A 14,805-nucleotide genomic window follows, 5' to 3' on the forward strand; every position below is an offset into this window, starting at 1 on the left:
GAAGTGGAGAATTCGGAGCGAATAATAGGTCAAGGTGGCTTAATGGCCATTATTATGCTAAATCACTGATTAAATCATGGAGGCAACTAGCTTTGATTGCACGACCCCTTGAAGCAAGAGGTATATACTTCATTCAGTGAGATAGATGATAGATCACGACAACCACTTTTAGCAACTTATATTAGAAAATATCGTTTTAGGAACGGTATGTTTATAAATTACTCTTATGGAGACACGCAAATTCAGAATGAGCATAATGCCCAGAGAGTTAAAAGAATTAATATTCACGAGGTTAATAACGTACTAAAATTGATCATGTCACCTCTGTGAGCTGTGAGCCTGCGACGTAATACAACTGCTGTTATTACATGAGTTTTTGGCAATACCTAAGTATTTGTTAGACTTGCAACATTGCAAGAAACTCCAGAAAAAGGAGCTGAGAAAATAGGGGCGTTCAGGATCACCGAGAGTCTGGCGAATACAAGTCGGAGTAGGGTGACTTTTTTCATATTTACAGAACTTGCAACTTTTCTTAATGTTCGTCTGCTGCGCAAAAATAAACAGTCATAGTTTTCCTCTCTACAGCGATCCACAGGCTTAAAGAGAATAGTCATTTCCATCAGTAAAATGAATTCCCTTGAAAAACGAACAATTTTAATTACTGAGGGTGGAAAAACTAGTGGTGCACCGGCGTTGGTAAATTTAACAATTTTTTTAAAAATCAATTCTCACCTTAGTATCTATAAGAATGTTCTTTGACACAGAGTCCAAAGTGGATTGAAAGCAGAAATTTCTTCATTTCCTACCTCCGTCAGTTATTTCAAACGGTATCGATCTAAAGGAATGGTGTGAAGTCACCCAGTTTATAAAAAATGATCTGCATTGGCTACTGAAACTTCCACATCATAAGTTTGTTCAAATGATGTTTTTTCTATCTATTGTTCATTATCTCAATCTCCTTCTCAATTCATTTTGCAGATTCTGGTCACAGACTATATATGACAAATCCTTGCATTCCAGCCTAGTTTCCTTTCTTCAAGAGGCACCTCAGTTTTATTCAGAAGAAAAAGACATCTTGAAAGCTTCTCCTCCTGCATGGAATTTATTTAAGAAACTCAAAATTGGTGTTTCTTACCTTTATCCGCATGGCTACTCATAAAGAATCCAAGGTATTATGCATGTATTATTCATAGTTTTTTTCATCCTATGTCTGTCTTACAAGTTGTTAGTGTTAATTACAGTATTTATGTTATATCTTTTAAATAAGGATTCCTATATAAGTCCAGAAGCTTTGAAAGCTGATCTATGACAATTTCATCTTTGATGTTCCAAAGATGATGGATTTGTCTATTCTGTTTGGCCCAACCAATTCAGTACTACTGAGTAGAATGTTCAAAACATTTTTACCAATCAGCCAAAGTACAAGTTTGACCTGGAAGAAACTGCCAAAGGCTTAACCAAGGTACATCATATCTATTTTTATAGTGTACCACCACAAAATGTGACCATTCATGTCGCTTTTTGTCAGGTTTTTCAACTTGTTTTAGGCGAACTTGGTTCTAGACAGTAGCCAGGCAGCTGGAAGTGTTAATTATGGATCGTTGTCCACCGAAGAAATTGATGAGCTCGTCACATACATTCTGGATATTAGTGCGACGTTATGGTATTTCGTGGATATTTATCCTGAAGCAACTTTGATTCTCATCAAAGCGAACATTCAAAACCAGTACGCATTAATATCTTTTCCGTGTTTCTACCGTAACAGTGTTTAATGCTCTGTTTTTAGACTGGCTGATTTTTTATGAAAAGAGCATCCCGTATTTGTGTCGCCCAGGTTGAAATTATGCCTCAAAATGTGAAGAAAAAATGACTCGGAACCTGAATTCAGGCCGAAAGTTTCTTCTACAAATCTACAACGCCCTGTTGCATTCCGGTTCAATCAGACTTCTTCTATCGCAAAGGTCTTGCAGATTTTGTAGTCCTGTCAAAATCAATGCCAATTATCTAATTTTTCCTCCAACAGCAATGAGGACGCTTCTTGGGACAGAGAACAACCCGTGGAACTGTGGCTAGATTGGTTAACTTGTTTAGTTTCAGAGCGTCAACGTCATTTCCTTATTGACTATAACCTTATTTTTCAAGTCCAAGATGATATTGATTTAATCACCCAATTAGGGATTCAAATGTGCGTCGAAAGTGTCAATTACGTGTTTAGCGATTAAGATTAAAACTATTCTTTTTATAGGGATAGCACGCGGGTTGAATACGTAAAAGTAGGGTTGAAAGAATTTCAGTGGAGTTTGGCTTATCCTTAACACCAGCAAGTCTAAGGGCTTCTGACGGTGGAGTGGATCCTGTGAAGATGAGCGGGCTTATTCTTCAAGTGAAAGAACTTTTGCCTGATCTCCAGGAGAATTTCATTCAGGTGAGTTCAGTTGCTCCATTCTGACATTTTCAAAGCATTTCTTAATTTAAAATTTCAAATGAATATCCAGATTTGTTTGAAACATTACGATTTCAACCCTGAAGCTGTCATAAACGCAGTGTTAGAAGACAATCTACCGCCTCACTTGAACGAGGGCCACAGCGTTCCAGATACTCAACCAATTCCAGAAGTCTTCGTCGGTTTTGAAGAACCGACAGATATATCAAAGAAAACAAGGACGAAGTATTTTATAAAATCGTGGTTACCGTTAATGATCACAACTTATCTATTGCCTTGGTGGCCAATATTACAGGACCGTTCATTTCAATGAAATGCGTGAAGTCTTGAACGACAAGCAGGATATGAAAAGCCTGATTCTAGATCGCGTCGATGAACAACTTGCAGCTGAAGGATATGCGTTTTGTGCCTTGCTTCAATTACTGCCAAAACTCATCGTTCTTTTAATGTAGTATGAAGACGAATATGACGACACCTATGATGGCCATGCTGTTGGTTCCGAAGAGCCAGATGCACACAATGGAGAGGAAGAGTTCCGAAGATCGTTTGTGGTCCCTCGTGTCTTGCGACCGAAAATGGAAGAAGAATCAGATGATGAAGAAGATTTCCACCAGTCGGAAGAAGCCCAAGGGATCGCTTTGTAACGAATCCAGAAGAAATGCGAGTGCTAGCGGAACAGAGACGGTTGAGTAGGCGAGGCAATTATAGACCTGGTCCGGCACCATCGCAACGAAATGTCGTTGGTAATATAGTGTTAAATTGTGTGACGCCGTAACCTAATGGTTTTGTGGATTACAGGCGGCCCACGTGGTCAAAAGGCCAGGAAAAGGGAAACTATCGTTGCCCGCCGTCACAAAACGGAGAACAAAACACGAGGCGCCAATCATAACAGAAGATACATGGCGGATAGAAAAAGACGGGAATTTTAATTCTGCGCCTGTTATCCAGTTTATAAAAAATGTGGAATGGTATTACAGTAAGTGGATCAGCGGAGGACACGTTTACAGAAAAAGACGTGGAAACGGAATATATATACTTAGAAATATCTTCTTAATTATTTACGACCAGATATAGTGGTTGTGTTCGGAGTGCAAAATTTTCCCCTCCAACAGCCTCGAGGACGGAAACTTCCATAAGAGAATTCGACGGTTCAACTACACAAGAAAATCATCAATAAACTTTTAGAATTCTGTTGAAAAATAAGAAAATTTACCGCATCTTGCTGACATCGGTGAATGAATTATTTTAGCTGACGTGGCAGTGTTTCGGGAGATTTGAATTCGACCATTATGTTTCATAACTGTTGGTGTAGGTCCTCTTTCCATTAGTTTTCCTATTTTGCCCCTGGTTCCAGGCATCGTACGAGGAGAAGGCATAGGCTGCTCGTTGATCTTCATTGAAAGTAGATGGAACAAAAAGTATAAAATTCCGAAGTTTCTCTACGCAAAATCGAATGTTACCAGGCTAGCAGCAGCTTCGTGTAGAACACATGGAAGGACTGGTACGAAATCGCTTTCTTGAACGCAGTTCTCTTTTGACGAAACACTGCTGCTTCGTGGCGTTTTAGCTACCTCCAACGTCCCTCTTTATTCTTAACGGCGACTGGAACTGGCTTAATCATGGGTATACTCTGTATTTGCTTTTTTTCTGCGCCGAACGGACATTTTCAATCAAGATGGGCTCTGGCAAACTGCGGATGTACATTCCAACGGGACTTGAAGCAACTAATGCATTTTTGGCACCGTGTTTTGCGTCGTCGCAGCTTTCTTAACGCTTCCGTGCTGAAAAGCAGTTGATTGACATTTTTACCGCCATAAACTGATGGTGTCTTCATTGGGGTTTCAAGTTTAGCCCGAGAGGGAAGGCCTGTGGCACATTTCAGCTGTTTGCGCGTCCTTCTTGGTTGGTGTTTCTAGAATACTTTCGGCCAAAAATAGACAATCCATTTCTTCGGCCAGGGCTTCTACAGATTTCGTTTTCGTTCTTCCATGGTTAATTTCATGGCTGGATATTGAGTTAGAGCAGCACTATTTTCTGCAACATAATGTTCAAGATCGCTTTTCCTGTTTTTACACTCCTCTAAATCCTGAACTTTAATGTTAACATTTCCGCCTTCGTTTTCACTAAAAATCCTGTTTCAATTTAGATGCTCAACAAACATACACAGTTTTATGACAAAAAATTTAAGCTCACCTGGCTTCATGGAGCTGGTTGTCGAGCGGAGACGCCTTCAATTTGTTTTCCTTCAGAGACTTGCTGCCTCTGAATTTCCAAAGAAATATTTCCAAAGTTGAGTTGAGTGTTAGATTAAACAACAACAAAATTTTTACCTTGCTGTGTACTCCACAACTCCTGAAGAGTGATGACAAATACCTTTAAAATAAAATTATGTTAGAAAAGTGCTTCAGCATGATTTTTAAATAATTTTTAGTGACCTAATTCAGGAATATCTTCTCCTCTTTCCAGCCTTTCAGCTAATGCAAGCATCCTTTCTTGGATTTCCCATGTGTCATTTAGCTCACCAACATCAGAAACTTCCAGCTGACTCCTGTCTATGATTGATTCATGCACAGACTCAACATGAGATTGGTCAGGGCTTGACTCTAATAGAGATGAATCATCTTTTTGGTTTATGCTTGAGTCAGACAAATTATCCAAACTGGGTGCTATACTTGGTCCACATAATGATTTAACAGATATATTATTGACATTTATTATGTCACATGAAAGTTGTTTTGCCACATCTCCACTTGATGTGCAGCAACTTGTAAATGACTCTTCTGTAGTATCAGGATCAAGACCATAAACTTCATTAATAGCTTTGTCATTCATTTCATTTCTTTGAACTTGATCTTTGAAGTCTTCCCTCTCGTGGAAAGTCATGCCTCTCTTTGATATTTGTGCAATTTCACTGTGAAAATAAAGTTGCAAATGCAATTATTTGTTTATGATGTTAGTGTTGTCACTAAAGGAAAACTAACCATGGATGAAGAGTTTTTCGTGGTAAAGGCTTCATAACTTCTATCTCCGTTTCCAGTAACAGGACCAAAAAACACTTCATTATCTACATCCAAAAAGCATTCAACTTCACCGTCAGATCTATCGAGTATGACTTCCAAATCTATGTCGGACATTTTATTTTTATGGCAATAGGATATTTCAATTCAACCAAACGACAACACAATAGTGAAGCCAATGTTCACGACTCACAGAGTTACGACTGCGTAATTTCAAAGTTTGAAAAAGTGACGGTTTTCGTTTCCAGCTTGACTGTATGATAGTATAGGATACAACCAATCAAATGTGAGGGTTTTGAGGAGACATCATTGCCATTCATCCCCAGGAGTTGTAATTAAAACAATAATAAATTCGTTGTCTTCGATTTTGTGAATTATTTTAAATTTCTTTTTCGTTCAAAATTAAAATAGTTAAAGATAAGACAAACTGACGTGTAATTAATCAAGAATTTGAAGAATGCTGTTCGTCATTTGTTTGTGAAAGCTTCTTTTCCCGGGCAAAGGCATGCTGTCAAAGCGTTGAAATGAGGCTCGATTTTTGATCATTGATACAGAAACATTTTAAACGGGTGTGACACATTTGATTGTGTGGATAATATGATTGAAGAATTAGTTCCAAAACGGGAGTTTTTCTTACAATGTCTGTAAAGTAAAATGTGAACGGAACCTATCAATGTGTTTGATCAATATGCCCAAACGAGAATCCCGCTTGTCTCATGGCGAATTGACAATGACGTTACGTTTTGCACCTGACGAAATTTGCTGCAGTTTTTCAACGAATTGAAGGTAAATTTTACTTTTAAAACGTTTAGGTTTTTAGTCTTTCTGGTTATACTTAATAGTATCAATGTCGATGTGTGGTGGTAAAGCTTTGTCTTGTGATGATACGCTAATTGCCTATACATTTTTTCTTGTGTACCGGCAGTTTCACCGAGATGAATTATTTTTGCAAATCTTTGTTGTTGGTTGTATTTCACTAGTCTAACAATTTTTTGCCTAAGAACTGCTTTCTCGTTTTGTATGCTGCACAAGCGGTAGATGTCGCCGAGAATGCTGCTCCGAAAAAAAAAATAGTACCTATTCCTCTATCCCGTTATTGTGGAACGCAGTGGCGTAGTGCATTCTTGTATGACCTGTTGAAGAACCAGAGTTGAGAACTTTCTCTGGGAGTTAAACCGGAGAAACGCGCTGTTGCTGACGGAATTGCAACGTCTAGGTAAGTTTATGTCTCTCATTTTCTTGATTTGCTTAATCAGGCTTTAGTGAAACAAATCTCACACATTTTAGCCAAAGACTTGGCTAATATCATGTGATGGTAACTGACAGTTTTGGAAACCAGTGGCCCAAAAAATCTTGGTTGTAGCAACATGTTTGTTATTTTGGGCACGAACAAAGAGCCGAGGTTTCCCTAGATTTCTTACACACCTAAATCCGTTATGTTGGACAAATCAGCAAAATGTTGGGATTTTTCCTGTTTGACGTTTTTCTTTCATTACAACGAATTGACGGAAATCCTTTAATATTCGGATGTTTTAACCTAAATACTCCGGAAATGCACAAATAATAGAAACGCCGATTTCACATTTCACTGTGCCCTGGTTTCTTTTGTGTATAAAGTAAAGATCTTTGTTTGCATTGTGTTCAATGATATCTTTCAAAAGTTATGTTTTTGTATTGTGAGGTGTGTAAAACTTAAAGGCTGTAGTGCTGAAAAAAAGGAACCTGTAGGGAAAGCAGTTTCTAATTTCTCTCTTTGAACCAATAGGAACTCAGGAACACGAAAGGATATATGTTGTATAGAATATGAAAAAGAAAGCGTGAGTTGCCCAGAGAATTTTAGCACCCCGTTGTTGTGTTTTTCCTCACCAAATTGAAATTTCCCTCTCTTAAACTTGTACGGGCCTGCGCACACATTTTTGTAATTTGAACTGCTGGAAAAAGGGCTGTGTCGCGTGAAATCAGAATAGCCTAGCGAAATGGGGCGTTTTCCGTGATCGGTATCAATTGATTATTTTTTCTTTAGAGAAAGAAAAATCATCCGTCGTGATATTAATATGTGATACACCTTTGTCTTTGGTGTACGTTTCGTTAGGATAGCCGTTGTTACCCTCGTCTAGCGGTTTTGTTAAATCGAGAGGTCGGTTGAATGTTCTAAGTATTGTATACGTGTCCAGAATGAGTGCAGTGGGGTTTGAGCCCAATTTCCGTTGATGAAGTTTCGGAAGTGTCGAATGTGTTAATCAATCTGAACTTGTCTAATTCCGTTATTTTTTATTTTATTTTTTCAAAGCTCGTTTTGTAGTGGTGACTTGAATTCTTAACATCCTGCGCAAGCGAAATCAAGAACGTAATTCTTTCAAAGCCGTTAAAGAATGAATGGTCCATTTCACCTTAATTAGGGAATCTGTAAATGTGCTCATTTTTTATCGTAATGTGTGCATGGAAATTTAATATTAGCCATCTATGGCTTATATAAATAAAAATCGGTTTGATGTGAAGCAAAATTGGGTTCGTTGGAACCAAGCCAAAAACTATTGTCGAGAAAAAGAAAAAAAGACAACAAAAAGTTTCTAAAAAAGCTCAGAATGAATCAAAATTTGTTGTATTGTCATTTTTCTAGTTATTTAATTGTTCCGTTTTTTTGTGTCTTTTTTTTTGTTTGTTTGTTAGCATTTGAGACTTTTTCACAGCATGATGAGAACTTCCAACCTTCTGCGCTGGACAAATAACACTAAGAATGGCAGCAACAACAAAAGCAACAACAAAATTGGATTCACACACCGGAATCTCTCATGCACGGCCACATCGCCTATCTAGTCAAGGTAATTGGAATAACATGATTTGCAATCATGCTGTGAAACTGCATTAAATGTTTTCCTCGATTCCCAACCGCTTGTAGTTTTTGGGAAATACGGACGTTGAACATCCTAAAGGGATTGAAGTAGTGAAAGAAGGCATTCGCAAGCTGCGTTTTTTCTCAACAGCTTCGCAAAGCCGAAGGCCAACGAACCCCAAAAGTTGAATTGACTGTCTCCGTTGATGGTGTCGCCATTCAAGAACCGAAAGGAAAGGTATCAATGCATGAAAATGTTAACTGTTTTAAACTGATTATTAATTAATATTTTTTTCTTTGCCGTCTCGCGTTTCATTTTTTTCCAAGTAGCGAATTCTTCATCAGTATCCCCTTCATCGTATTTCCTATTGTGCAGACGATAAAGCGGAAAAGAAGTTTTTCAGTTTTATCGCCAAAGAAGAGGATTCGGAAAAACATACCTGCTATGTTTTTGTTAGTGACAAACTGGTAAAATTGACAAACTTATACACGTTCTCTAAGTCAATGATAAAACAATATTTAAATATTGACTTTAGGCCGAGGAAATAACATTGACTATTGGTCAAGCCTTTGACCTGGCCTACCGTCGATTTTTAGAAAGCAGTGGGCGAGAAGTCGAAGGCCGTCGACAAGTGAGCCAACTGCAGGAAAAACTTGACAACTTGGAACGTCAAAATCAAGTCCTCCGTCGTCGCCTTCTCGAATTGAGCAATTTGGTCGACAATAATAAAATGGCTGGATTCTTAGAATCCGAAGGGAGTAAAAAGCCTTTTAAGTATAAGCAAGTAAAAGGCATATGTTGTTAAGAGAAACTTCGGCAAAGGAACATATTCCATCACATTCAATCAATAATTATATCGAAATATGCTACAGGTGTCCAACGTATTGGATGTGGCGCTGGATTCGGAGAATGTTTCCTCATTGAACGGTTCCACAACTACAACCAACCGATCGACTAACGGTGGGAAACAGGATGAGACACTGATCAACTTTCACACTAATGACAGACCCAATACGGTACCGCAAATAAACAATCAGTATCCAAATTTGCCACCAGTTCCACCTCGATCTTTTGAAGCCAAAGGAGTGAAATCGTAAGTCGATGACATTAGCTTCATGTACGGCAATCTTTAACGTTTTTTTTCCCTCTGAAGCGACATCGCCATGGGAGATTTTGTTGAAAGCGACGATGACTTTGATCCTCGTGGTAGCGATACTACAATTATGAATAACAACGCACGCAACGCCACCATAAATGTGCCTTTAGGTAAGTTTTAGCGATCTGATAACACCACGATTGTCTTGAATGTTGGAACTGTGTTAAACAATTCAGGATTTCTTTCAACACTACAACCCAAAATCGAAAAGAAAACGGAAAAAGCCCGCATGAGAAGGATATTTTCGGCGCAGAACCGTTTGGAGAAAATAGCACCGACCCCTTTGGTATGGCAGATTTCGGACGAGTCGTTTCGCAGACAGACCAAGAAATTAATTTCAACACGGGTGTCTTAAATCGGCGTATGACTGAAATGCAAGAAGGTTTCACACGAGGAATTTCATTTGAAGGCGACGATTTTAATCTGGAAAGCCTAGATCCTCTACGTCTTTGAAAGCTTCACACAAAAAAAAGTACTTAATACCGAAATGTGAGAAAGAAGCGACCTATTTGTATTCTTGAAAAGTTGAAACATTTATGAATTCCAAAGGGCTAACTATCATTACTGTAATAGATACTTCTAATGGCGCCGTGCGATGTTTGTCATGGTGCTGATGGATAAACACTATTAGCCTTATGTTGGTGGGAAATTGCCTGTTTCGTGAAACATTCCTTGAAGCGCTTTTTTAGCATTTGCACTCAAACCAAGTAAAAAAGTTATACTTCGCCCACTCAAGCGACAGCGATTTAAAATGCACAATGGATTGGGTCAGGGCCATGGCAGGCCCATTTTGTCAATTGGATGCCATGTAAAAGAGAATCCTAGAACTTTTTCTGCTGTGCTTTAACTAACACTCTAGCTTCACATTATTCCAAGTCTTCAAATCAGATAACATCAGTCCTGGCCGACTTTCAAAACATTTATGATAAGAAACATCACTGTAACTGAACATTCTATATAAGAAGCATGCCCTTATAACTTTTACTATGTACTATCGAAAACAGTTCTAATATCATGTGAGCGACTGATGGTTCTAAAAACGAAATATATTTAGCAACCTTATAAGGTTTGGTTATTTTTTCTGGGTTGTTTAGATTTTTATAGGTTACACCAGTTACACTGTACTTTATTACTCACATATGGATGCTTATTATGAAATGATGTCAAAACTCAATACAATATCATACTGTACATTAAGTTTTTTGTGAGCGTTTACCAATCATTTTTCTGGTCGATTTCACTTCATAAAGTAATAACGGTATAAATTCCCATTGGTTTAAAATTCTGGCGATTTCTAGCAGACGAATTTCTTTAAATTCATTAAGGCAAAACGACTCAAAACGCTGCCTCGTCGTTAGTTTTTTGTATTTGTATTGTAAACATAGGTTGTTGTAATAGCTTTAGTTTGCGCTATGGAACACAATCACGCACACGGTCATCATTGTGAGTGTGCCAAGAAACCAAAACTGAAAATTTGGCCGAACTATATAACTTGTATTCCAAGATCGACATGGAAAATCTAGAGTGTTTAAATGAAGCTGTAGAAAATTCAGTGAAAAGTGTTTTTCGGCCTTGGGACCAACGTCTAGATAGCACCAAGGTAATCCTTTCTCTTTTCTTTATGGTTTCCAGGCATAAATTATTTTTGTCTGTTTCAGTTTGTTGAAAGTGATGCAGATGAAGAGCTATTGTTCAACATTCCGTATGTTCATCATGATGCAATAGCTTGTGTGGATGCATATTACAACCACTAATGAATGATATACAGATTTACAGGTAATGTGAAGTTGAAGGGATTGATCATTATAGGGGGAGAAGGAGGAACTCACCCATCATTGGTACGCTTGTAAGTAGCCCTTATTTTTACACTCCTTATTTATACAATAAGACTCATGTTAAAACTCAGGTTGATTCCAGATTCAAGAATCGACCTCATATGACTTTTGATGAGGCAGCCAGCCAACCAGATCAGGAGTTAAACCTTGTTGAAGACTTTGAAGGAAACATAGAATATGCTACCAAGTAGGTGATAGTGGTTTAAAAGGTATATTTTGCTGATACTATTGTGGTTATGTTCTACTGTAGGATAGTGAAATTTTCTTCTGTCTACCATTTGACACTGCATTTTCCTAAAAACTATGGTTCTGAAACATCAAAAATTCAGTTCATTGGCTTGAAAGGAGATTGGTCAGAAGGCCATAGACACGGTGTTACTCTGTGCACCTACGAAGCCACCCCATCTATGGCGGATCACAAAGACAAAGTGTTACAGACTACCAATTTGAATATATGATTTATCTAGTGGAGTTAACGTCAATTTCCAACAATAAAAAACAAAATAAAAAAAATGTTCTTTATATCGATGACTCATTAAAGAAGAACTTCTAACTATCGCCACAGATGGCTCAAATGTTTGGACCGGGAGTCCGAGACGTAATTCTACAAAAGCTCTTAGCTCTAGGGTTTAAAAAAAATTTTATCAAATAAGTTTCCCCGATTTCTAAAAGTTATTCTGGTTCTTTCAGTTATCTTTTCATTTCTATAGGGTGATAGAAAATGGCAGCATTGATACGTACAAAAGTTGAGTTGTTTTATGATGTTGTGTCCCCATACAGTTGGTTTGGGTTTGAGGTACCCATGCATATAACACTTATCCAAAGTTTTCTGGTTCTCCAAAAAATGATCATTTTTCTAAGGCATTATGTCGGTATCGGCCTCATTGGAAAATGGATCTAGTTCTTCGACCATTTTTTCTTGGGGGTGTGATGAATGAAACTGGAAACAGACCCCCAATGATGGTTCCATCAAAAGGCTTGTATATGCAAAAGGATCTTCTGAGAAATGCTGCTTATTTTGGAGTTCCATTAAAATTAATTGAGGTATCTTTTTAATTCAAATTTTATATCAGCATCCTACATAGCTGTCTATGACTTCTATTGTAACAATCCCATGATCAGTGTATATCCATGATAATTAGGCATTATTTTAGGATCCTTTTCATGTTATGATTGAGAAGGGAACCATAAAGGCCCAAAGATTTTTGACAGCCATTGGTGATAAGCATCCTGAGCATCTTGAAGGTGTTTCACGTGAACTATGGAAAAGGATATGGTCTAGGGTGAGAGGGTTATGTAACTAAATGATGTCTCAAACCTTTTGGCTGATTAATGCTTGTGCAGGGAGAAGACATTGTTGAAGAAGAAAATTTACATCTTGCAGCAAAGGCTGCAAACATGGAAGATGTTCATGTACAAGAATGTCTGAAATTTATGAATGATTCTAGTGTCAAGTTGGCTCTAAAGAAATCCACAGAGGATGCTATTGAATATGGGGTATGAATTTTTTCTTGGCTCACGTCGTCATCCAAATCACTTAAATTTCGTATACCGAAACGATTCTAATAGATACCCAAGGATTGTGTGAGAAAAATCCTATAGAACAATGATTAATAGTATATTATTAATTTGTAGGCTTTTGGTGCTCCTACCATTATTGTTCATTCGCAAGGCCACCCAGAAATGTTTTTCGGATCAGACCGCTTTCCTTTAATTGCTCAAATTATGAATGAAGAATGGAAAGGGCCTGTTCCAGGAATAAAAAATTTACTTTGATTTTACACAATAAACAAAAAATCACAAGGCGGCGTTCAATAGCTTGCCTACTTATTAGGATCTTTTTGTCATGAATATATTATTTAAGAAAAAAGTAATAAATGAAAAATAAAACCAAAAATTAAGAAACCGTTGAATCTTTTACTTCAAGCAAGCGATTTTTCAATTGAAAAAATCTATTTCATGCAAGTTCTGCGCTTCCCTCAACAAACCTCTTGGTTTAATCAAGTTTAAAAAGCGCGCCCTGCGCAGAACGGATCATGTGACCATTTTTGTCGTCTGCTCATTGAAAATCGAAAAGTAAACAAGTCAATGTGTTTCAAAGTCTGAGCTGATTATGGTAAAGCACATTATCTCCTAGCTTTCGTTTTCTGGCAGAGCACCTAGTATTCTTGGTCGTTTGATAGTTCGAAGTAAGAAGAAAGGGTCTACTGAAACGCAGGTGCAAGAGAGAGAGGTCTCAAGACTCAACCATTTAGAAATTAAGGAATGACGTCCTCTCCGAGAATCAAAGTTGAATTGTACTATGACGTTGTGTCTCCATATACTTGGTTTAGTTTGAGGTAAGACTTTTTGCTATTTCATACATACTTGTGATCAAGTTTTTTCCCCTTCTAGGTTCTGTGTCGCTATAGGTCTCATTGGAATATGAATCTAGTGCTTCACCATTTTTCCTTGGAGGGGTTATGAAGGCATCTGGAAATAAGCCACCAATGACAGTAGCACCAAAAGGTATGTACATGCAGAAGGATCTTCAAAGAAATGCAGAATACTTTAAGATTGATATAAAACTTATAGAGGTAATTCAACCATTGGCTTTATAAACTGAAAATTTTAAGTTTAATTGAATTTTCAAGGATCCATACAATGTGCTTGTTCAAAAAGGATCATTGAGAGCCATGAGGTTTCTAACTGCTATAAATCTTCATTGTCCTGAGTATCTAGAGAGTGTTTCTCGTGAGTTGTGGCGTAGAATTTGGTCTAAAGTAAGTTCGAGAAGCAAAAATACAAATGAACAATTTATTGAACACTATGAGTAAGAAAAGTAATCCCTAGTTTGATATTAGGGAGAAGATATAGTGGCAGACGACAGCCTCATAATGGCGGCGAAAGAAGCCAAGATGGAAGAAAATGACATTGAGAAATGTTTGAGTAAAATGGATGATTCAGAAACAAAAGATGCCTTAAGAATGGCTACCGAACAGGCAGTTGATTACGGGGTAACGTCTTACTCAAACCTGAAGAGTATAGGGCATTCTCTGTCTCTAACTTAATGTGATTAAGTAAGATGGTGAACCAACGTTTCTAACAGGCTTTTGGTGCACCAACTATGGTGGTTCATACTAAAGAAGGCCCAGAAATGTTTTTCGGATCGGATCGCTTCCCACTGGTGGCCCAAATGATGAATGAAGTCTGGAAGGGACCGATTCCAGATCAAAAGAGTAAACTGTGATGCTTGTTTCTTCCATTATGGGACTTTCTACTGCATTAATATGATTGTTGTTATGAAATGATAATATACTGGGAAGGGGATTTTAAGTAACCTTACTAAAAAAAGAAGAAGAGTTATCTGTAGATCTACTTAATGTACATTAAGAGTTCCAAGGGTTGGTTCACTTTAGACACCATTATTTTACATAGGCTTAACAAACGTGTTATATGTATATAAATCTTGTTAATGAAATAAACCGCTTATTTCGCTGGGCAGGATGATGCTTTCAAGTCTAGTTTAAAGCTAAAGCGG

At 37.7% G+C, this 14,805-nt stretch overlaps 5 protein-coding genes, 1 long non-coding RNA gene and 1 pseudogene across 8 annotated transcripts; 5 read left to right on the forward strand and 2 right to left on the reverse strand.

Moving 5' to 3' along the window:
- The first annotated feature begins 311 nt into the window (after positions 1–311).
- On the forward strand, positions 312–3,434 carry LOC123471481 (annotated as a pseudogene).
- A 110-nt stretch (positions 3,435–3,544) lies between these two features.
- Positions 3,545–4,033, reverse strand: LOC123471482. The gene is made up of 3 exons (XR_006645989.1): positions 3,904–4,033; positions 3,657–3,834; positions 3,545–3,597 (listed from the first exon to the last, which is right to left on the reverse strand). It is a non-coding gene; the product is annotated as an uncharacterized LOC123471482 (long non-coding RNA).
- Positions 4,034–4,327: 294 nt separating this feature from the next.
- Positions 4,328–5,703, reverse strand: LOC123466654. Of its 2 annotated transcripts, none has more exons than XM_045166882.1 (5): positions 5,425–5,703; positions 4,879–5,354; positions 4,774–4,816; positions 4,637–4,705; positions 4,328–4,566 (listed from the first exon to the last, which is right to left on the reverse strand). In XM_045166882.1, exons 1-5 carry the CDS (start codon positions 5,502–5,504, stop codon positions 4,407–4,409), a joined length of 828 nt encoding a protein of 275 aa, XP_045022817.1. In that variant the 5' UTR covers positions 5,505–5,703; the 3' UTR covers positions 4,328–4,406. The 2 variants fall into 2 exon arrangements, with proteins under 2 accessions (XP_045022817.1, XP_045022812.1); XM_045166877.1 differs by having other exon boundaries at positions 4,354–4,575.
- A 1,878-nt stretch (positions 5,704–7,581) lies between these two features.
- Positions 7,582–10,512, forward strand: LOC123466713 (PTB domain-containing engulfment adapter protein 1-like). The gene is given in 11 exon segments (XM_045166890.1): positions 7,582–7,597; positions 8,131–8,221; positions 8,224–8,282; positions 8,360–8,431; positions 8,433–8,531; positions 8,624–8,761; positions 8,830–9,050; positions 9,166–9,387; positions 9,448–9,560; positions 9,627–9,668; positions 9,671–10,512. Coding segments are annotated over 10 exon segments (1,269 nt in total). The 5' UTR covers positions 7,582–7,597; positions 8,131–8,151; the 3' UTR covers positions 9,904–10,512.
- A 258-nt stretch (positions 10,513–10,770) lies between these two features.
- On the forward strand, positions 10,771–11,807 carry LOC123466751 (PITH domain-containing protein GA19395-like). The gene is given in 6 exon segments (XM_045166912.1): positions 10,771–10,899; positions 10,902–11,050; positions 11,109–11,152; positions 11,219–11,296; positions 11,368–11,472; positions 11,536–11,807. Coding segments are annotated over 6 exon segments (621 nt in total). The 5' UTR covers positions 10,771–10,862; the 3' UTR covers positions 11,744–11,807.
- Positions 11,808–11,876: 69 nt separating this feature from the next.
- LOC116935971 (glutathione S-transferase kappa 1) lies at positions 11,877–13,182 on the forward strand. 2 transcript variants are annotated; one of them, XM_045166902.1, is made up of 6 exons: positions 11,920–11,937; positions 11,996–12,081; positions 12,147–12,329; positions 12,440–12,568; positions 12,630–12,782; positions 12,921–13,182. In XM_045166902.1, exons 2-6 carry the CDS (start codon positions 12,007–12,009, stop codon positions 13,059–13,061), a joined length of 681 nt encoding a protein of 226 aa, XP_045022837.1. In that variant the 5' UTR covers positions 11,920–11,937; positions 11,996–12,006; the 3' UTR covers positions 13,062–13,182. The 2 variants fall into 2 exon arrangements, with proteins under 2 accessions (XP_032799108.2, XP_045022837.1); XM_032943217.2 differs by having other exon boundaries at positions 11,877–12,081.
- A 524-nt stretch (positions 13,183–13,706) lies between these two features.
- LOC123466752 (glutathione S-transferase kappa 1-like) lies at positions 13,707–14,769 on the forward strand. Its single transcript, XM_045166922.1, has 4 exons — positions 13,707–13,861; positions 13,919–14,047; positions 14,129–14,281; positions 14,374–14,769. The coding sequence occupies exons 1-4, from the start codon at positions 13,748–13,750 to the stop codon at positions 14,512–14,514; spliced, it is 537 nt and encodes a 178-aa protein (XP_045022857.1). The 5' UTR covers positions 13,707–13,747; the 3' UTR covers positions 14,515–14,769.
- The last annotated feature ends 36 nt before the right edge of the window (positions 14,770–14,805 follow it).

The sequence above is a fragment of the Daphnia magna genome, linkage group LG1 (genome assembly GCF_020631705.1).
Source record: "Daphnia magna isolate NIES linkage group LG1, ASM2063170v1.1, whole genome shotgun sequence".
NCBI lineage: Eukaryota > Metazoa > Arthropoda > Branchiopoda > Diplostraca > Daphniidae > Daphnia > Daphnia magna.

Bases quoted from the DNA above. Each gene is read 5' to 3' on its own strand.
- LOC123466752 (XM_045166922.1), top strand. From the start codon at position 13,748: ATGAAGGCATCTGGAAATAAGCCACCAATGACAGTAGCACCAAAAGGT. The intron at 13,862-13,918 runs GTAATTCAACCA...TGAATTTTCAAG, and splicing joins TTGATATAAAACTTATAGAG to GATCCATACAATGTGCTTGT. The intron at 14,282-14,373 runs GTAACGTCTTAC...CGTTTCTAACAG, and splicing joins AACAGGCAGTTGATTACGGG to GCTTTTGGTGCACCAACTAT.
- LOC123466654 (XM_045166877.1), bottom strand. From the start codon at position 5,504: ATGAAGTGTTTTTTGGTCCTGTTACTGGAAACGGAGATAGAAGTTATG. The intron at 4,817-4,878 runs GTCACTAAAAAT...TTTATTTTAAAG, and splicing joins AGAAGATATTCCTGAATTAG to GTATTTGTCATCACTCTTCA. The intron at 4,706-4,773 runs GTAAAAATTTTG...TTGGAAATTCAG, and splicing joins GTTGTGGAGTACACAGCAAG to AGGCAGCAAGTCTCTGAAGG.
- LOC116935971 (XM_032943217.2), top strand. From the start codon at position 12,007: ATGGCAGCATTGATACGTACAAAAGTTGAGTTGTTTTATGATGTTGTG. The intron at 12,082-12,146 runs GTACCCATGCAT...CATTTTTCTAAG, and splicing joins ACAGTTGGTTTGGGTTTGAG to GCATTATGTCGGTATCGGCC. The intron at 12,783-12,920 runs GTATGAATTTTT...ATTAATTTGTAG, and splicing joins AGGATGCTATTGAATATGGG to GCTTTTGGTGCTCCTACCAT.